We start from the raw sequence: 23,023 nt of genomic DNA on the forward strand, positions 1-23,023 counted from the left end.
CAGACACACTGACCCCTGGAACAGACACACTGACCCCTGGTACAGACACACTGACCCCTGGAACAGACACACTGACCCCTGGTACAGACACACTGACCCCTGGAACAGACACACTGACCCCTGGAACAGACACACTGACCCCTGGTACAGACACACTGACCCCTGGTACAGACACACTGACCCCTGGTACAGACACACTGACCCCTGGTACAGACACACTGACCCCTGGTACAGACATACTGACCCCTGGTACAGACACACTGACCCCTGGTACAGACACACTGACCCCTGGTACAGACATACTGACCCCTGGAACAGACATACTGACCCCTGGAACAGACACACTGACCCCTGGTACAGACACACTGACCCCTGGAACAGACACACTGACCCCTGGAACAGACACACTGACCCCTGGAACAGACACACTGACCCCTGGAACAGACACACTGACCCCTGGTACAGACACACTGACCCCTGGAACAGACACACTGACCCCTGGTACAGACACACTGACCCCTGGTACAGACATACTGACCCCTGGAACAGACACACTGACCCCTGGTACAGACACACTGACCCCTGGTACAGACACACTGACCCCTGGAACAGACATACTGACCCCTGGTACAGACACACTGACCCCTGGTACAGACACACTGACCCCTGGTACAGACACACTGACCCCTGGAACAGACATACTGACCCCTGGAACAGACACACTGACCCCTGGAACAGACACACTGACCCCTGGAACAGACACACTGACCCCTGGTACAGACACACTGACCCCTGGTACAGACACACTGACCCCTGGTACAGACACACTGACCCCTGGTACAGACACACTGACCCCTGGTACAGACACACTGACCCCTGGAACAGACACACTGACCCCAGGTACAGACACACTGACCCCTGGAACAGACACACTGACCCCTGGTACAGACAGCTGTTGAACGTTTGCTAACGTTCGTCTTGTTGTCAGCTAACATTAACTAACATTAACTAACGTTCGTCTGGTTGTCAGCTAACATTAACTAACATTAACTAACGTTCGTCTGGTTGTTAGCTAACATTAACTAACATTAACTAACGTTCGTCTGGTTGTCAGCTAACATTAACTAACATTAACTAACGTTCGTCTGGTTGTCAGCTAACATTAACTAACATTAACTAACGTTCGTCTGGTTGTCAGCTAACATTAACTAACATTAACTAACGTTCGTCTGGTTGTCAGCTAACATTAACTAACATTAACTAACGTTCGTCTGGTTGTCAGCTAACATTAACTAACATTAACTAACGTTCGTCTTGTTGTCAGCTAACATTAACTAACATTAACTAACGTTCGTCTTGTTGTCAGCTAACATTAACTAACATTAACTAACGTTCGTCTGGTTGTCAGCTAACATTAACTAACATTAACTAACGTTCGTCTGGTTGTCAGCTAACATTAACTAACATTAACTAACGTTCGTCTTGTTGTCAGCTAACATTAACTAACATTAACTAACGTTCGTCTTGTTGTCAGCTAACATTAACTAACATTAACTAATGTTCGTCTTGTTGTCAGCTAACATTAACTAACATTAACTAACGTTTCTCTTGTTGTCAGCTAACATTAACTAACATTAACTAACGTTCGTCTTGTTGTCAGCTAACATTAACTAACATTAACTAACGTTCGTCTTGTTGTCAGCTAACATTAACTAACATTAACTAACGTTCGTCTGGTTGTCAGCTAACATTAACTAACATTAACTAACGTTCGTCTTGTTGTCAGCTAACATTAACTAACATTAACTAACGTTCGTCTTGTTGTCAGCTAACATTAACTAACATTAACTAACGTTCGTCTTGTTGTCAGCTAACATTAACTAACATTAACTAACGTTCGTCTGGTTGTCAGCTAACATTAACTAACATTAACTAACGTTCGTCTTGTTGTCAGCTAACATTAACTAACATTAACTAACGTTCGTCTTGTTGTCAGCTAACATTAACTAACATTAACTAACGTTCGTCTTGTTGTCAGCTAACATTAACTAACATTAACTAACGTTCGTCTTGTTGTCAGCTAACATTAACTAACATTAACTAACGTTCGTCTTGTTGTCAGCTAACATTAACTAACATTAACTAACGTTTGTCTGGTTGTCAGCTAACATTAACTAACATTAACTAACGTTTGTCTGGTTGTCAGCTAACATTAACTAACATTAACTAACGTTCGTCTGGTTGTCAGCTAACATTAACTAACATTAACTAACGTTCGTCTTGTTGTCAGCTAACATTAACTAACATTAACTAACGTTCGTCTTGTTGTCAGCTAACATTAACTAACATTAACTAACGTTCGTCTTGTTGTCAGCTAACATTAACTAACATTAACTAACGTTCGTCTGGTTGTCAGCTAACATTAACTAACATTAACTAACGTTCGTCTGGTTGTCAGCTAACATTAACTAACATTAACTAACGTTCGTCTTGTTGTCAGCTAACATTAACTAACATTAACTAACGTTCGTCTTGTTGTCAGCTAACATTAACTAACATTAACTAACGTTCGTCTTGTTGTCAGCTAACATTAACTAACATTAACTAACGTTCGTCTTGTTGTCAGCTAACATTAACTAACATTAACTAACGTTCGTCTGGTTGTCAGCTAACATTAACTAACATTAACTAACGTTCGTCTTGTTGTCAGCTAACATTAACTAACATTAACTAACGTTCGTCTTGTTGTCAGCTAACATTAACTAACATTAACTAACGTTCGTCTTGTTGTCAGCTAACAACTGCCTCTTGCCAAATGTTGTCCCTTGTTGTCCCCCAGTACTGTCTCCGTTATCGAGTCGGCATCATCACCTTCCACAGAGCCAATCAGAACTCTCCGCCCCTGCTGAATCTCCGGGGTCTTCCCCTGCTGCTACGGACCAATCAGGCACTCCGAGACGCCTCTGTGATGTCACGTTCGCCCCTCCTCCACCTGACGCGGGCTGAGACGGACCGTGGACCACTCCCTGGTGATGACTGGACCACATTCTCCTCCAACCACTCCTCCTACCAGGCTGTTGTCCAGGCACGGCCCAGGGAGGGAGGCCCCGGAGTGGGCAGCGGAGATAATCCAGTCCCTGGTTTCAGTCGGGGCCTACGGGCTACGGTGGTGCTGGATGCGGGGCTGTTTGACGGTGTTCAGAGGGTCATCTTCGGACACGGCCTGGACTACTGGCTACACAGGCTCCTATTGGTGGACGCTATCACTTACCTCACGGACAGGAAGTTGTCGTTGGGGCTGGAGCGCCACATCCTGGTGGATATAGACGACATCTTTGTTGGGAAGGAAGGAACACGCATGAACACCAAGGATGTTAAGGTAGGAGGAAACAGGGGGGCTCCATGAACACCAAGGATGTTAGGGTAGGAGGAAACAGGGGGGCTCCATGAACACCAAGGATGTTAAGGTAGGAGGAAACAGGGGGGCTCCATGAACACCAAGGATGTTAAGGTAGGAGGAAACAGGGGGGGCTCCATGAACACCAAGGATGTTAAGGAAACAGGGGGGGGGAAACAAGGATGTTAAGGTAGGGGAAACAGGGGGCTCCATGAACACCAAGGATGTTAAGGTAGGAGGAAACAGGGGGGCTCCATGAACACCAAGGATGGTAAGGAAACAGGGAGGAAACCAAGGATGTTAAGGTAGGAGGAAACAGGGGGGCTCCATGAACACCAAGGATGTTAAGGTAGGAGGAAACAGGGGGGCTCCATGAACACCAAGGATGTTAAGGTAGGAGGAAACAGGGGGCTCCATGAACACCAAGGATGTTAAGGTAGGAGGAAACAGGGGGGCTCCATGAACACCAAGGATGTTAAGGTAGGAGGAAACAGGGGGGCTCCATGAACACCAAGGATGTTAAGGTAGGAGGAAACAGGGGGGCTCCATGAACACCAAGGATGTTAAGGTAGGAGGAAACAGGGGGGCTCCATGAACACCAAGGATGTTAAGGTAGGAGGAAACAGGGGGGCTCCATGAACACCAAGGATGTTAAGGTAGGAGGAAACAGGGGGGCTCCATGAACACCAAGGATGTTAAGGTAGGAGGAAACAGGGGGGGCTCCATGAACACCAAGGATGTTAAGGTAGGAGGAAACAGGGGGGCTCCATGAACACCAAGGATGTTAAGGTAGGAGGAAACAGGGGGGCTCCATGAACACCAAGGATGTTTAAGGTAGGGGGAGGAACCAGGGGGGGCTCCATGAACACCAAGGATGTTAAGGTAGGAGGAAACAGGGGGGCTCCATGAACACCAAGGATGTTAAGGTAGGAGGAAACAGGGGGGGGGCTCCATGAACACCAAGGATGTTAAGGTAGGAGGAAACAGGGGGGCTCCATGAACACCAAGGATGTTAAGGTAGGAGGAAACAGGGGGGCTCCATGAACACCAAGGATGTTAAGGTAGGAGGAAACAGGGGGGCTCCATGAACACCAAGGATGTTAAGGTAGGAGGAAACAGGGGGGCTCCATGAACACCAAGGATGTTAAGGTAGGAGGAAACAGGGGGGCTCCATGAACACCAAGGATGTTAAGGTAGGAGGGGGGGCTCCATGAACACCAAGGATGTTAAGGTAGGAGGAAACAGGGGGGCTCCATGAACACCAAGGATGTTAAGGTAGGAGGAAACAGGGGGGCTCCATGAACACCAAGGATGTTAGGTAGGTAGGAGGAAACAGGGGGGGGGCTCCATGAACACCAAGGATGTTAAGGTAGGAGGAAACAGGGGGGCTCCATGAACACCAAGGATGTTAAGGTAGGAGGAAACAGGGGGGCTCCATGAACACCAAGGATGTTAAGGTAGGAGGAAACAGGGGGGCTCCATGAACACCAAGGATGTTAAGGTAGGAGGAAACAGGGGGGGGGCTCCATGAACACCAAGGATGTTAAGGTAGGAGGAAACAGGGGGGCTCCATGAACACCAAGGATGTTAAGGTAGGAGGAAACAGGGGGGGCTCCATGAACACCAAGGATGTTAGGAGGAAAAGGGGGTAGGATGTTAAGGTAGGAGGAAACAGGGGGGCTCCATGAACACCAAGGATGTTAAGGTAGGAGGAAACAGGGGGGCTCCATGAACACCAAGGATGTTAAGGTAGGAGGAAACAGGGGGGCTCCATGAACACCAAGGATGTTAAGGTAGGAGGAAACAGGGGGGCTCCATGAACACCAAGGATGTTAAGGTAGGAGGAAACAAGGATGTTAAGGTAGGGGGGCTCCATGAACACCAAGGATGTTAAGGTAGGAGGAAACAGGGGGGCTCCATGAACACCAAGGATGTTAAGGTAGGAGGAAACAGGGGGGGCTCCATGAACACCAAGGATGTTAAGGTAGGAGGAAACAGGGGGGCTCCATGAACACCAAGGATGTTAAGGTAGGAGGAAACAGGGGGGCTCCATGAACACCAAGGATGTTAAGGTAGGAGGAAACAGGGGGGCTCCATGAACACCAAGGATGTTAAGGTAGGAGGAAACAGGGGGGCTCCATGAACACCAAGGATGTTAAGGTAGGAGGAAACAGGGGGGCTCCATGAACACCAAGGATGTTAGGTAGGAGGAAACAGGGGGTAGGAGGATGTTAAGGTAGGAGGAAACAGGGGGGCTCCATGAACACCAAGGATGTTAAGGTAGGAGGAAACAGGGGGGGGGCTCCATGAACACCAAGGATGTTAAGGTAGGAGGAAACAGGGGGGCTCCATGAACACCAAGGATGTTAAGGTAGGAGGAAACAGGGGGGCTCCATGAACACCAAGGATGTTAAGGTAGGAGGAAACAGGGGGGGCTCCATGAACACCAAGGATGTTAAGGTAGGAGGAAACAGGGGGGCTCCATGAACACCAAGGATGTTAAGGTAGGAGGAAACAGGGGGGCTCCATGAACACCAAGGATGTTAAGGTAGGAGGAAACAGGGGGGGGGCTCCATGAACACCAAGGATGTTAAGGTAGGAGGAAACAGGGGGGCTCCATGAACACCAAGGATGTTAAGGTAGGAGGAAACAGGGGGGCTCCATGAACACCAAGGATGTTAAGGTAGGAGGAAACAGGGGGGCTCCATGAACACCAAGGATGTTAAGGTAGGAGGAAACAGGGGGGCTCCATGAACACCAAGGATGTTAAGGTAGGAGGAAACAGGGGGGCTCCATGAACACCAAGGATGTTAAGGTAGGAGGAAACAGGGGGGGGGCTCCATGAACACCAAGGATGTTAAGGTAGGAGGAAACAGGGGGGCTCCATGAACACCAAGGATGTTAAGGTAGGAGGAAACAGGGGGGCTCCATGAACACCAAGGATGTTAAGGTAGGAGGAAACAGGTAGGGGGGGCTCCATGAACACCAAGGATGTTAAGGTAGGAGGAAACAGGGGGGCTCCATGAACACCAAGGATGTTAAGGTAGGAGGAAACAGGGGGGGCTCCATGAACACCAAGGATGTTAAGGTAGGAGGAAACAGGGGGGCTCCATGAACACCAAGGATGTTAAGGTAGGAGGAAACAGGGGGGCTCCATGAACACCAAGGATGTTAAGGTAGGAGGAAACAGGGGGGCTCCATGAACACCAAGGATGTTAAGGTAGGAGGAAACAGGGGGGCTCCATGAACACCAAGGATGTTAAGGTAGGAGGAAACAGGGGGGCTCCATGAACACCAAGGATGTTAAGGTAGGAGGAAACAGGGGGCTCCATGAACACCAAGGATGTTAAGGTAGGAGGAAACAGGGGGGCTCCATGAACACCAAGGATGTTAAGGTAGGAGGAAACAGGGGGGCTCCATGAACACCAAGGATGTTAAGGTAGGAGGAAACAGGGGGGCTCCATGAACACCAAGGATGTTAAGGTAGGAGGAAACAGGGGGGCTCCATGAACACCAAGGATGTTAAGGTAGGAGGAAACAGGGGGGCTCCATGAACACCAAGGATGTTAAGGTAGGAGGAAACAGGGGGGCTCCATGAACACCAAGGATGTTAAGGTAGGAGGAAACAGGGGGGCTCCATGAACACCAAGGATGTTAAGGTAGGAGGAAACAGGGGGGGGCTCCATGAACACCAAGGATGTTAAGGTAGGAGGAAACAGGGGGGCTCCATGAACACCAAGGATGTTAAGGTAGGAGGAAACAGGGGGCTCCATGAACACCAAGGATGTTAAGGTAGGAGGAAACAGGGGGGCTCCATGAACACCAAGGATGTTAAGGTAGGAGGAAACAGGGGGGCTCCATGAACACCAAGGATGTTAAGGTAGGAGGAAACAGGGGGGCTCCATGAACACCAAGGATGTTAAGGTAGGAGGAAACAGGGGGGCTCCATGAACACCAAGGATGTTAAGGTAGGAGGAAACAGGGGGGGGGCTCCATGAACACCAAGGATGTTAAGGTAGGAGGAAACAGGGGGGCTCCATGAACACCAAGGATGTTAAGGTAGGAGGAAACAGGGGGGCTCCATGAACACCAAGGATGTTAAGGTAGGAGGAAACAGGGGGGCTCCATGAACACCAAGGATGTTAAGGTAGGAGGAAACAGGGGGGCTCCATGAACACCAAGGATGTTAAGGTAGGAGGAAACAGGGGGGCTCCATGAACACCAAGGATGTTAAGGTAGGAGGAAACAGGGGGGCTCCATGAACACCAAGGATGTTAAGGTAGGAGGAAACAGGGGGCTCCATGAACACCAAGGATGTTAAGGTAGGAGGAAACAGGGGGGCTCCATGAACACCAAGGATGTTAAGGTAGGAGGAAACAGGGGGGGGGCTCCATGAACACCAAGGATGTTAAGGTAGGAGGAAACAGGGGGGCTCCATGAACACCAAGGATGTTAAGGTAGGAGGAAACAGGGGGGCTCCATGAACACCAAGGATGTTAAGGTAGGAGGAAACAGGGGGGCTCCATGAACACCAAGGATGTTAAGGTAGGAGGAAACAGGGGGGCTCCATGAACACCAAGGATGTTAAGGTAGGAGGAAACAGGGGGGGCTCCATGAACACCAAGGATGTTAAGGTAGGAGGAAACAGGGGGGCTCCATGAACACCAAGGATGTTAAGGTAGGAGGAAACAGGGGGGCTCCATGAACACCAAGGATGTTAAGGTAGGAGGAAACAGGGGGGCTCCATGAACACCAAGGATGTTAAGGTAGGAGGAAACAGGGGGGCTCCATGAACACCAAGGATGTTAAGGTAGGAGGAAACAGGGGGGCTCCATGAACACCAAGGATGTTAAGGTAGGAGGAAACAGGGGGCTCCATGAACACCAAGGATGTTAAGGTAGGAGGAAACAGGGGGGGGCTCCATGAACACCAAGGATGTTAAGGTAGGAGGAAACAGGGGGGCTCCATGAACACCAAGGATGTTAAGGTAGGAGGAAACAGGGGGGCTCCATGAACACCAAGGATGTTAAGGTAGGAGGAAACAGGGGGGCTCCATGAACACCAAGGATGTTAAGGTAGGAGGAAACAGGGGGGCTCCATGAACACCAAGGATGTTAAGGTAGGAGGAAACAGGGGGGGCTCCATGAACACCAAGGATGTTAAGGTAGGAGGAAACAGGGGGGCTCCATGAACACCAAGGATGTTAAGGTAGGAGGAAACAGGGGGGCTCCATGAACACCAAGGATGTTAAGGTAGGAGGAAACAGGGGGGCTCCATGAACACCAAGGATGTTAAGGTAGGAGGAAACAGGGGGGCTCCATGAACACCAAGGATGTTAAGGTAGGAGGAAACAGGGGGGCTCCATGAACACCAAGGATGTTAAGGTAGGAGGAAACAGGGGGGCTCCATGAACACCAAGGATGTTAAGGTAGGAGGAAACAGGGGGGCTCCATGAACACCAAGGATGTTAAGGTAGGAGGAAACAGGGGGGCTCCATGAACACCAAGGATGTTAAGGTAGGAGGAAACAGGGGGTGGGGGGGCTCCATGAACACCAAGGATGTTAAGGTAGGAGGAAATGGGGGGGTCTCCCAACGGTGCGTGTGTGACAGGGGGGGAGAGGTGTGTGTGTGTGACAGGGGAGAGGTGTGTGTGTGTGTGACAGGGGGGAGAGGTGTGTGTGACAGAGGAGAGGTGTGTGTGTGACAGGGGAGAGGTGTGTGTGTGACAGGGGAGAGGTGTGTGTGTGTGACAGGGGAGAGGTGTGTGTGTGTGTGTGACAGGGGAGAGGTGTGTGTGTGTGTGTGTGTGTGTGTGTGTGTGTGTGTGTGTGTGTGTGTGTGACAGGGGAGAGGTGTGTGTGTGACAGGGGAGAGGTGTGTGTGTGTGTGACAGGGGAGAGGTGTGTGTGACAGGGGAGAGGTGTGTGTGTGTGTGTGTGACAGGGGAGAGGTGTGTGTGACAGGGGAGAGTGTGTGTGTGTGTGTGTGACAGGGGAGAGGTGTGTGTGTCAGGGGAGAGGTGTGTGTGTGTGTGTGTGACAGGGGAGAGGTGTGTGTGTGTGTGTGTGACAGGGGAGAGGTGTGTGTGTGTGTGTGTGTGTGACAGGGGAGAGGTGTGTGTGTGTGACAGGGGAGAGGTGTGTTGCTCTGCAGTGTGTCTGAGACCAGGGCCTTTTGTTTGGCTCACTGCATTGATCCTGACACCACACAGCCTGCACTCTGGGGAGAAAGGTGTGTGTGTGTGTGTGTGTGTGTGTGTGTGTGTGTGTGTGTGTGTGTGTGTGTGTGTGTGTGTGTGTGTGTGTGTGTGTGTGTGTGTGTGTGTGTGTGTGTGTGTGTGTGTGTGTGTGTGTGTGTGTGTGTGTGTTTGCTTAGCTCTGTAGATTAGAATGTCACTACCTGTCAGTGTTTGACATTTTTCCTATAATGCATCAGAAATATGACCTGAACATCTAGGACCTTGGAGAGAGGGGGGGGGGTGAGGGAGGGAGGGGGGAACAGACACAGAGAGAGAGAGAGAGAGAGAGAGAGAGAGAGAGAGAGAGAGAGAGAGAGAGAGAGAGAGAGAGAGAGAGAGAGAGAGAGAGAGAGAGAGAGAGAGAGAGAGGAGAGGGATAGATCGAGAGAGAGACGGGGATAGATGGAGAGAGAGACGGGGATAGATGGAGAGAGAGACAGGGATAGATGGAGAGAGGAGAGAGACAGACTGAGAGATAGAGAGAGAGACGGGGATAGATGGAGAGAGGAGAGACAGACGTTGAGAGATAGAGAGACGGGGATAGATGGAGAGAAAGGGGAGGAGAGAGAGAGAGAGAGACGGGGATAGATGGAGAGAGAGACAGGGATAGATGGAGAGAGGAGAGAGACAGACTGAGAGATAGAGAGAGAGACGGGGATAGATGGAGAGAGGAGAGACAGACGTTGAGAGAGAGAGAGACGGGGATAGATGGAGAGAGAGACAGGGATAGATGGAGAGAGGAGAGAGACAGACTGAGAGATAGAGAGAGAGACGGGGATAGATGGAGAGAGGAGAGACAGACGTTGAGAGAGAGAGAGAGACGGGGATAGATGGAGAGAGGAGATTAAAAAATAAATAAAAAAATTAAATCTTCAGAGAATTAGACATTTTGACAGAGAGAAGTATGGAAGTAGAGGGGGAGGAGAAATATGGGGGAGAGGGAAATGGAATGAGAGGGGGAGGAGAATGAGAGAGAAGGAGGAAGAGAGAAGAGAGAGGGGGGAGAGAGAGAGGAGAGGGGGAGAGAGAGAAGAGAGGGGAGAGGAGGGAAGGGGAAAGAGAGAGGAGAGGGGGAGAGAGAGAAGAGAGGGGAGAGGAGGGAAGGGAAAAGAGAGAGGAGAGGGGGAGAGAAAGAAGAGAGGGGAGAGGAGGGAAGGGGAAAGAGAGAGGAGAGAAAGGGGAGGAGAGAGAAAAGAAGAGAGGGAAGAGGAGGGAAGGGGAAAGAGAGGAGAGAAAGGAGAGAGGAGAGAGATGAGAGCGAGGGGAGAGGAAAGAGATAGGGGGAAAGAGAGAGGAGAGAGAGGAGAGAGAGGGGAGAGAGGGGAGAGGAGGGAAGGGGAAAGAGAGGAGAAAAGGGGGAAAGAGAGAGGAGAGAGAGGGGGAGGAAAATGACACCCAAATCTAACTGCCTGATATTATTTTTTATTATTTCAAATGTAACCTTTATTTAACTATGCATATTATTGGTATCATTTGAAAGGAACTTTGAAGGTTGTGGAAATGTAAAATGAATGTAGGAGAATGTAACACACTCAGACATATCGAACACTCAGACATTTAGAACACCCAGACATTTAGAACACTCAGACATTTATAACACCCAGACATTTAAAACACTCAGACATTTATAACACCCAGACATTTAGAACACTCAGACATTTAGAACACCCAGACATTTATAACACCCAGACATTTAAAACACCCAGACATTTAGAACACCCAGACATTTAGAACACCCAGACATTTAGAACACTCAGACATTTAGAACACTCAGACATTTAGAACACTCAGACATTTAGAACACCCAGACATTTATAACACCCAGACATTTAAAACACCCAGACATTTAGAACACCCAGACATTTAGAACACCCAGACATTTAGAACACTCAGACATTTAGAACACTCAGACATTTAGAACACTCAGACATTTAGAACACCCAGACATTTAGAACACTCAGACATTTATAACACCCAGACATTTAGAACACTCAGACATTTAGAACACTCAGACATTTAAAACACTCAGACATTTAGAACACCCAGACATTTAGAACACTCAGACATTTAGAACACCCAGACATTTAGAACACTCAGACATTTAGAACACTCAGACATTTAGAACACTCAGACATTTAGAACACCCAGACATTTAGAACACTCAGACATTTAGAACACCCAGACATTTAGAACACCCAGACATTTAAAACACCCAGACATTTAGAACACTCAGACATTTAGAACACTCAGACATTTAGAACACCCAGACATTTAGAAAACTCAGACATTTATAACACCCAGACATTTAGAACACTCAGACATTTAGAACACTCAGACATTTAAAACACTCAGACATTTAGAACACCCAGACATTTAGAACACTCAGACATTTAGAACACCCAGACATTTAGAACATTCAGACATTTAGAACACTCAGACATTTATAACACCCAGACATTTAGAACACTCAGACATTTAGAACACTCAGACATTTATAACATCCAGACATTTAAAACACCCAGACATTTAGAACACCCAGACATTTAGAACACCCAGACATTTAGAACACTCAGACATTTAGAACACTCAGACATTTAGAACACTCAGAAATTTAAAACACCCAGACATTTAGAACACTCAGACATGTATAACACTCAGACATTTAGAACACCCAGACATTTAGAAAATTCAGACATTTAGAACACTCAGACATTTATAACACCCAGACATTTAGAACACTCAGACATTTAGAACACTCAGACATTTATAACATCCAGACATTTAAAACACCCAGACATTTAGAACACTCAGACATTTAGAACACCCAGACATTTAAAACACCCAGACATTTAAAACACCCAGACATTTAGAACACTCAGACATTTATAACACTCAGACATTTAAAACACTCAGACATTTATAACACCCAGACATGTATAACACCCAGACATTTATAACACCCAGACATTTAAAACACCCAGACATTTAGAACACCCAGACATTTAAAACACCCAGACATTTAGAACACCCAGACATTTAAAACACTCAGACATATCGAACACTCAGACATTTAGAACACCCAGACATTTAGAACACCCAGACATTTAGAACACTCAGACATTTAGAACACCCAGACATTTAGAACACTCAGACATTTAAAACACTCAGACATTTAACACCCAGACATTTAAAACACCCAGACATTTAAAACACTCAGACATTTAGAACACTCAGACATTTAGAACACCCAGACATTTAGAACACCCAGATATTTGGAACACCCAGATATTTGGAACACCCAGATATTTAGAAAACTCAGACATTTAGAACACTCAGATATTTAGAACACCCAGACATTTAGAACACTCAGACATTTAGAACACCCAGACATTTAGAACACTCAGACATTTAGAACACCCAGACATTTAGAACACCCGGACATTTAGAACACTCAGACATTTAGAACACCCAGACATTTAGAACACCCAGACATTTAGAACACCCGGACATTTAGAACACTCAGACATTTATAACACCCAGACATTTAGAACACCCGGACATTTAGAACACTCAGACATTTAGAAGAGATCATATTACAAATCTAACACAACTCTCTCTCTCTTTCTCCAGGCCCTCCTGGACACTCAGAACCAGCTGAGATCTCAAATCACCAACTTCACCTTTAATCTGGGCTTCTCTGGAAAGTTCTACCATACAGGTACAGTACAATGTTACAATGTTCTATCATATGAAGGACAGTAATTATATAGAGACAGTTACCAGTCATATAACTACTGTCAGAACCAGTCAGAACCAGTCATATAACTACTGACAGAACCAGTCAGAACCAGTCAGAACCAGTCATATAACTACTGTCAGAACCAGTCAGAACCAGTCATATAACTACTGTCAGAACCAGTCATATAACTACTGTCAGAACCAGTCAGAACCAGTCATATAACTACTGTCAGAACCAGTCAGAACCAGTCATATAACTACTGTCAGAACCAGTCATATAACTACTGACAGAACCAGTCATATAACTACAGTCAGAACCAGTCATATAACTACTGTCAGAACCAGTCAGAACCAGAACCAGTCATATAAACTACAGAACCAGTCAGAACCAGTCATATAACTACCACATATAACTACTGTCAGAACCAGTCATATAACTACTGTCAGAACCAGTCAGAACCACATATAACTACTGTCAGAACCAGTCATATAAGTCAGAACCAGTCATATAACTACTGTCAGAACCAGTCAGAACCAGTCATATAACTACTGTCAGAACCAGTCATATAACTACCAGAACCAGTCAGAACCAGTCATATAACTACTGTCAGAACCAGTCATATAACTACTGACAGAACCAGTCAGAACCAGTCATATAACTACTGTCAGAACCAGTCATATAACCAGTCAGAACCAGTCATATAACTACTGTCAGAACCAGTCAGAACCAGTCATATAACTACTGACAGAACCAGTCATATAACTACTGTCAGAACCAGTCATATAACTACTGTCAGAACCAGTCATATAACTACTGACAGAACCAGTCATATAACTACTGTCAGAACCAGTCATATAACTACTGTCAGAACCAGTCAGAACCAGTCATATAACTACTGTCAGAACCAGTCAGAACCAGTCATATAACTACTGTCAGAACCAGTCATATAACTACTGTCAGAACCAGTCATATAACTACTCAGAACCAGTCATATAACTACTGACAGAACCAGTCAGAACCAGTCATATAACTACTGTCAGAACCAGTCATATAACTACTGTCAGAACCAGTCATATAACTACTGTCAGAACCAGTCAGAACCAGTCATATAACTACTGACAGAACCAGTCATATAACTACTGTCAGAACCAGTCATATAACTACTGACAGAACCAGTCAGAACCAGTCATATAACTACTGACAGAACCAGTCATATAACTACTGTCAGAACCAGTCAGAACCAGTCATATAACTACTGTCAGAACCAGTCATATAACTACTGACAGAACCAGTCATATAACTACTGTCAGAACCAGTCATATAACTACTGTCAGAACCAGTCAGAACCAGTCATATAACTACTGTCAGAACCAGTCATATAACTACTGTCAGAACCAGTCATATAACTACTGACAGAACCAGTCATATAACTACTGTCAGAACCAGTCAGAACCAGTCATATAACTACTGTCAGAACCAGTCAGAACCAGTCATATAACTACTGTCAGAACCAGTCAGAACCAGTCATATAACTACTGACAGAACCAGTCATATAACTACTGTCAGAACCAGTCAGAACCAGTCATATAACTACTGACAGAACCAGTCAGAACCAGTCATATAACTACTGTCAGAACCAGTCAGAACCAGTCATATAACTACTGTCAGAACCAGTCAGAACCAGTCATATAACTACTGACAGAACCAGTCAGAACCAGTCATATAACTACTGTCAGAACCAGTCATATAACTACTGTCAGAACCAGTCAGAACCAGTCATATAACTACTGACAGAACCAGTCATATAACTACTGACAGAACCAGTCAGAACCAGTCAGAACCAGTCATATAACTACTGTCAGAACCAGTCAGAACCAGTCATATAACTACTGTCAGAACCAGTCAGAACCAGTCATATAACTACTGTCAGAACCAGTCATATAACTACTGTCAGAACCAGTCAGAACCAGTCATATAACTACTGTCAGAACCAGTCAGAACCAGTCATATAACTACTGAACCAGAACCAGTCATATAACTACTGTCAGAACCAGTCATATAACTACTGTCATATAACAGAACCAGTCAGAACCAGTCATATAAACTGACAGAACCAGTCAGTCAGAACCAGTCATATAACTCAGAACCAGTCAGAACCAGTCATATAACTACTGTCAGAACCAGTCAGAACTACTGACAGAACCAGTCATATAACTACTGACAGAACCAGTCAGAACCAGTCATATAACTACTGTCAGAACCAGTCAGAACCAGTCATATAACTACTGTCAGAACCAGTCATATAACTACTGTCAGAACCAGTCATATAACTACTGTCAGAACCAGTCAGAACCAGTCATATAACTACTGTCAGAACCAGTCAGAACCAGTCATATAACTACTGTCAGAACCAGTCATATAACTACTGTCAGAACCAGTCATATAACTACTGTCAGAACCAGTCAGAACCAGTCATATAACTACTGTCAGAACCAGTCAGAACCAGTCATATAACTACTGTCAGAACCAGTCAGAACCAGTCATATAACTCAGAACCAGTCATATAACTAGTCAGAACCAGTCATATAACTACTGTCAGAACCAGTCACTATGTCAGAACCAGTCATATAACTACTGACAGAACCAGTCAGAACCAGTCATATAACTACTGTCAGAACCAGTCATATAACTACTGACAGAACCAGTCATATAACTACTGTCAGAACCAGTCAGACCACATATAACCAGTCAGAACCAGTCATATAACTACTGTCAGAACCAGTCATATAACTACTGTCAGAACCAGTCATATAACTACTGTCAGAACCAGTCATATAACTACTGTCAGAACCAGTCATATAACTACTGACAGAACCAGTCATATAACTACTGTCAGAACCAGTCATATAACTACTGTCAGAACCAGTCAGAACCAGTCATATAACTACTGTCAGAACCAGTCAGAACCAGTCATATAACTACTGTCAGAACCAGTCATATAACTACTGTCAGAACCAGTCATATAACTACTGTCAGAACCAGTCATATAACTACTGACAGAACCAGTCAGAACCAGTCATATAACTACTGTCAGAACCAGTCAGAACTACTGACAGAACCAGTCAGAACCAGTCATATAACTACTGTCAGAACCAGTCAGAACTACTGTCAGAACCAGTCATATAACTACTGACAGAACCAGTCATATAACTACTGTCAGAACCAGTCATATAACTACTGTCAGAACCAGTCAGAACCAGTCATATAACTACTCAGAACCAGTCAGAACCAGTCATATAACTACTGTCAGAACCAGTCATATAACTACTCAGACAGAACCACATATAACTACTGTCAGAACCAGTCATATAACTACTGTCAGAACCAGTCATATAACTACTGTCAGAACCAGTCATATAACTACTGACAGAACCAGTCAGAACCAGTCATATAACTACTGTCAGAACCAGTCATATAACTACTGTCAGAACCAGTCATATAACTACTGTCAGAACCAGTCATATAACTACTGTCAGAACCAGTCAGAACCAGTCATATAACTACTCAGAACCAGTCAGAACCAGTCATATAACTACTGTCAGAACCAGTCATATAACTACTGTCAGAACCAGTCAGAACCAGTCATATAACTACTGTCAGAACCAGTCAGAACCAGTCATATAACTACTGTCAGAACCAGTCAGAACCAGTCATATAACTACTGTCAGAACCAGTCATATAACTACTGTCAGAACCAGTCATATAACTACTGACAGAACCAGTCATATAACTACTGTCAGAACCAGTCATATAACTACTGTCAGAACCAGTCAGAACCAGAACCAGTCAGAACCAGTCATATAACTACTGTCAGAACCAGTCATATAACTACTGTCAGAACCAGTCATATAACTACTGTCAGAACCAGTCAGAACCAGTCATATAACTACTGTCAGAACCAGTCATATAACTACTGTCAGAACCAGTCATATAACTACTGTCAGAACCAGTCATATAACTACTGTCAGAACCAGTCAGAACCAGTCATATAACTACTGTCAGAACCAGTCATATAACTACTGACAGAACCAGTCATATAACTACTGTCAGAACCAGTCATATAACTACTGTCAGAACCAGTCATATAACTACTGTCAGAACCAGTCATATAACTACTGTCAGAACCAGTCATATAACTACTGTCAGAACCAGTCATATAACTACTGTCAGAACCAGTCAGAACCAGTCATATAACTACTCATATAACAGAACCAGTCATATAACTACTGTCAGAACCAGTCATATAACTACTGTCAGAACCAGTCATATAACTACTGTCAGAACCAGTCATATAACTACTGTCAGAACCAGTCATATAACTACTGTCAGAACCAGTCATATAACTACTGTCAGAACCAGTCATATAACTACTGTCAGAACCAGTCATATAACTACTGTCAGAACCAGTCATATAACTACTGTCAGAACCAGTCATATAACTACTGTCAGAACCAGTCATATAACTACTGACAGAACCAGTCATATAACTACTGACAGAACCAGTCATATAACTACTGACAGAACCAGTCATATAACTACTGTCAGAACCAGTCATATAACTACTGTCAGAACCAGTCATATAACTACTGTCAGAACCAGTCATATAACTACTGTCAGAACCAGTCATATAACTACTGACAGAACCAGTCATATAACTACTGTCAGAACCAGTCATATAACTACTGTCAGAACCAGTCAGAACCAGTCATATAACTACTGACAGAACCAGTCAGAACCAGTCATATAACTACTGTCAGAACCAGTCAGAACCAGTCATATAACTACTGTCAGAACCAGTCATATAACTACTGTCAGAACCAGTCAGAACCAGTCATATAACTACTGTCAGAACCAGTCATATAACTACTGTCAGAACCAGTCATATAACTACTGTCAGAACCAGTCATATAACTACTGTCAGAACCAGTCATATAACTACTGTCAAAACCAGTCATATAACAGAACCAGTCAGAACCAGTCATATAACTACTGTCAGAACCAGTCATATAACTACTGACAGAACCAGTCAGAACCAGTCATATAACTACTGTCAGAACCAGTCAGAACCAGTCATATAACTACTGTCAGAACCAGTCATATAACTACTGTCAGAACCAGTCAGAACCAGTCATATAACTACTGTCAGAACCAGTCATATAACTACTGTCAGAACCAGTCATATAACTACTGTCAGAACCAGTCATATAACTACTGACAGAACCAGTCATATAACTACTCAGAACCAGTCATATAACTACTGACAGAACCAGTCATATAACTACTGTCAGAACCAGTCATATAACTACTCAGAACCAGTCAGAACCAGTCATATAACTACTGACAGAACCAGTCAGAACCAGTCATATAACTACTGTCAGAACCAGTCAGAACCAGTCATATAACTACTGTCAGAACCAGTCATATAACTACTGTCAGAACCAGTCAGAACCAGTCATATAACTACTGTCAGAACCAGTCATATAACTACTGTCAGAACCAGTCATATAACTACTGTCAGAACCAGTCATATAACTACTGTCAGAACCAGTCAGAACCAGTCATATAACTACTGTCAGAACCAGTCAGAACCAGTCATATAACTACTGTCAGAACCAGTCATATAACTACTGTCAGAACCAGTCATATAACTACTGACAGAACCAGTCATATAACTACTGACCAGTCATAACTACTGACAGAACCAGTCATATAACTACTGTCAGAACCAGTCATATAACTACTGACAGAACCAGTCATATAACTACTCAGAACCAGTCATATAACTACTGTCAGAACCAGTCATATAAACTGTCAGAACCAGTCATATAACTACTGTCAGAACCAGTCATATATAACTCAGAACCAGTCAGAACCAGTCAACCAGTCATATAAACCAGTCATATAACTACTGTCAGAACCAGTCATATAACTACTGACAGAACCAGTCATATAACTACAGTCAGAACCAGTCAGAACCAGTCAGAACCAGTCATATAACTACTGTCAGAACCAGTCATATAACTACTGTCAGAACCAGTCATATAAACTACCAGTCAGAACCAGTCATATAACTACTGTCAGAACCAGTCATATAACTACTGTCAGAACCAGTCATATAACTACTGTCAGAACCAGTCAGAACCAGTCATATAACTACTGACAGAACCAGTCAGAACCAGTCATATAACTACTGTCAGAACCAGTCAGAACCAGTCATATAACTACTGTCAGAACCAGTCAGAACCAGTCATATAACTACTGTCAGAACCAGTCAGAACCAGTCATATAACTACTGTCAGAACCAGTCATATAACTACTGTCAGAACCAGTCATATAACTACTGACAGAACCAGTCATATAACTACTGTCAGAACCAGTCATATAACTACTGTCAGAACCAGTCAGAACCAGTCATATAACTACTGTCAGAACCAGTCATATAACTACTGTCAGAACCAGTCATATAACTACTGACAGAACCAGAACCAGTCATATAACTACTGTCAGAACCAGTCATATAACTACTCAGAACCAGTCAGAACCAGTCATATAACTACTGTCAGAACCAGTCATATAACTACTGACAGAACCAGTCATATAACTACTGTCAGAACCAGTCATATAACTACTGTCAGAACCAGTCATATAACTACTGACAGAACCAGTCATATAACTACTGTCAGAACCAGTCATATAACTACTGTCAGAACCAGTCATATAACTACTGTCAGAACCAGTCATATAACTACTGTCAGAACCAGTCATATAACTACAGTCAGAACCAGTCATATAACTACTGTCAGAACCAGTCATATAACTACTGTCAGAACCAGTCAGAACCAGTCATATAACTACTGTCAGAACCAGTCATATAACTACTGTCAGAACCAGTCATATAACTACTGTCAGAACCAGTCATATAACTACTGACAGAACCAGTCATATAACTACTCAGAACCAGTCAGAACCAGTCATATAACTACTGTCAGAACCAGTCATATAACTACTGTCAGAACCAGTCATATAACTACTGTCAGAACCAGTCAGAACCAGTCATATAACTACTGTCAGAACCAGTCATATAACTACTGTCAGAACCAGTCATATAACTACTGTCAGAACCAGTCATATAACTACTGTCAGAACCAGTCATATAACTACTGTCAGAACCAGTCATATAACTACTGTCAGAACCAGTCATATAACTACTGTCAGAACCAGTCAGAACCAGTCATATAACTACTGTCAGAACCAGTCATATAACTACTGTCAGAACCAGTCATATAACTACTGTCAGAACCAGTCATATAACTACTGTCAGAACCAGTCATATAACTACTGTCAGAACCAGTCATATAACTACTGACAGAACCAGTCATATAACTACTGTCAGAACCAGTCAGAACCAGTCATATAACTACTGTCAGAACCAGTCATATAACTACTGAACCAGTCAGAACCAGTCAGAACCAGTCATATAACTACTGTCAGAACCAGAACCAGTCATATAACTACTGTCAGAACAGTCAGTCAGAACCAGTCATATAACTACTGTCAGAACCAGTCATATAACTACTGTCAGAACCAGTCAGAACCAGTCATATAACTACTGTCAGAACCAGTCATATAACTACTGTCAGAACCAGTCATATAACTACTGTCAGAACCAGTCAGAGAACCAGTCATATAACTACTGTCAGAACCAGTCATATAACTACAGTCAGAACCAGTCATATAACTACTGTCAGAACCAGTCATATAACTACTGTCAGAACCAGTCATATAACCAGTCATATAACTACTGTCAGAACCAGTCATATAACTACTGAACCAGTCAGAACCAGTCATATAACTACTGTCAGAACCAGTCATATAACTACTCAGAACCAGTCAGAACCAGTCATATAACTACTGTCAGAACCAGTCATATAACTACTGTCAGAACCAGTCAGAACCAGTCATATAACTACTGTCAGAACCAGTCATATAACTACTGTCAGAACCAGTCATATAACTACTACAGAACCAGTCAGAACCAGTCATATAACTACTGTCAGAACCAGTCAGAACCAGTCATATAATATAACTACTGTCAGAACCAGTCAGAACCAGTCATATAACTACTGTCAGAACCAGTCATATAACTACTCAGAACCAGTCAGAACCAGTCATATAACTACAGTCAGAACCAGTCATATAAACTGACAGAACCAGTCAGAACCAGTCATATAACTACTGTCAGAACCAGTCAGAACCAGTCATATAACTACTGTCAGAACCAGTCAGAACCAGTCAGAACCAGTCATATAACTACTGTCAGAACCAGTCATATAACTACTGTCAGAACCAGTCATATAACTACTGTCAGAACCAGTCAGAACCAGTCATATAACTACTGTCAGAACCAGTCATATAACTACTGTCAGAACCAGTCAGAACCAGTCATATAACTACTGTCAGAACCAGTCATATAACTACAGTCAGAACCAGTCAGAACCAGTCATATAACTACTGTCAGAACCAGTCAGAACCAGTCATATAACTACTGACAGAACCAGTCAGAACCAGTCATATAACTACTGTCAGAACCAGTCATATAACTACTGTCAGAACCAGTCATATAACTACTGTCAGAACCAGTCATATAACTACTGTCAGAACCAGAACCAGTCACTATCAGAAAGTCATATAACTACTGTCAGAACCAGTCAGAACCAGTCATATAACTACTGTCAGAACCAGTCATATAACTACTGTCAGAACCAGTCAGAACCAGTCATATAACTACTGTCAGAACCAGTCAGAACCAGTCATATAACTACTGAACCAGAACCAGTCATATAACTACTGTCAGAACCAGTCATATAAACTGTCAGAACCAGTCAGAACCAGTCAGAACCAGTCATATAACTACTGACAGAACCAGTCATATAACTAGTCATATAAAGTCAGAACCAGTCATATAACTACTGTCAGAACCAGTCAGAACCATATAACTACTGTCAGAACCAGTCAGAACCAGTCATATAACTACTGACAGAACCAGTCAGAACCAGTCATATAACTACTGTCAGAACCAGTCATATAACTACTGTCAGAACCAGTCATATAACTACAGTCAGAACCAGTCATAACCAGTCAGAACCAGTCATATAACTACTGACAGAACCAGTCATATAACTACAGTCAGAACCAGTCATATAACTACTGTCAGAACCAGTCATATAACCAGTCAGAACCAGTCATATAACTACTGTCAGAACCAGTCATATAACCAGTCATATAACTACTGTCAGAACCAGTCATATAACTACTGTCAGAACCAGTCATATAACTACTGACAGAACCAGTCAGAACCAGTCATATAAACTGACAGAACCAGTCAGAACCAGTCATATAACTACTGTCAGAACCAGTCATATAACTACTGTCAGAACCAGTCATATAACTACAGAACCAGTCAGAACCAGACTGTCAGAACCAGTCATATAACTACTGTCAGAACCAGTCATATAACTACTGTCAGAACCAGTCATATAACTACTGTCAGAACCAGTCATATAACTACTGTCAGAACCAGTCATATAA

The 23,023-nt window shown here is 44.2% G+C and overlaps 1 protein-coding gene across 1 annotated transcript in view; it reads left to right on the top strand.

Moving 5' to 3' along the window:
* The window catches only part of LOC127929552 (bifunctional heparan sulfate N-deacetylase/N-sulfotransferase 4-like), a gene marked incomplete at its 3' end in the record, with an annotated part of 95,677 nt that overhangs the window by 36,822 nt on the left and 35,832 nt on the right, over nucleotides 1-23,023 (top strand). Inside the window, exons 4-5 of the mRNA XM_052517469.1 lie at nucleotides 2,840-3,379; nucleotides 13,267-13,354. Coding sequence (XP_052373429.1) covers nucleotides 2,840-3,379; nucleotides 13,267-13,354 — 628 coding nt within the window. The remainder of the gene's footprint in view (nucleotides 1-2,839; nucleotides 3,380-13,266; nucleotides 13,355-23,023) is intronic.

This window comes from Oncorhynchus keta, unplaced genomic scaffold (assembly GCF_023373465.1).
Source record: "Oncorhynchus keta strain PuntledgeMale-10-30-2019 unplaced genomic scaffold, Oket_V2 Un_scaffold_8144_pilon_pilon, whole genome shotgun sequence".
Taxonomy (NCBI): domain Eukaryota; kingdom Metazoa; phylum Chordata; class Actinopteri; order Salmoniformes; family Salmonidae; genus Oncorhynchus; species Oncorhynchus keta.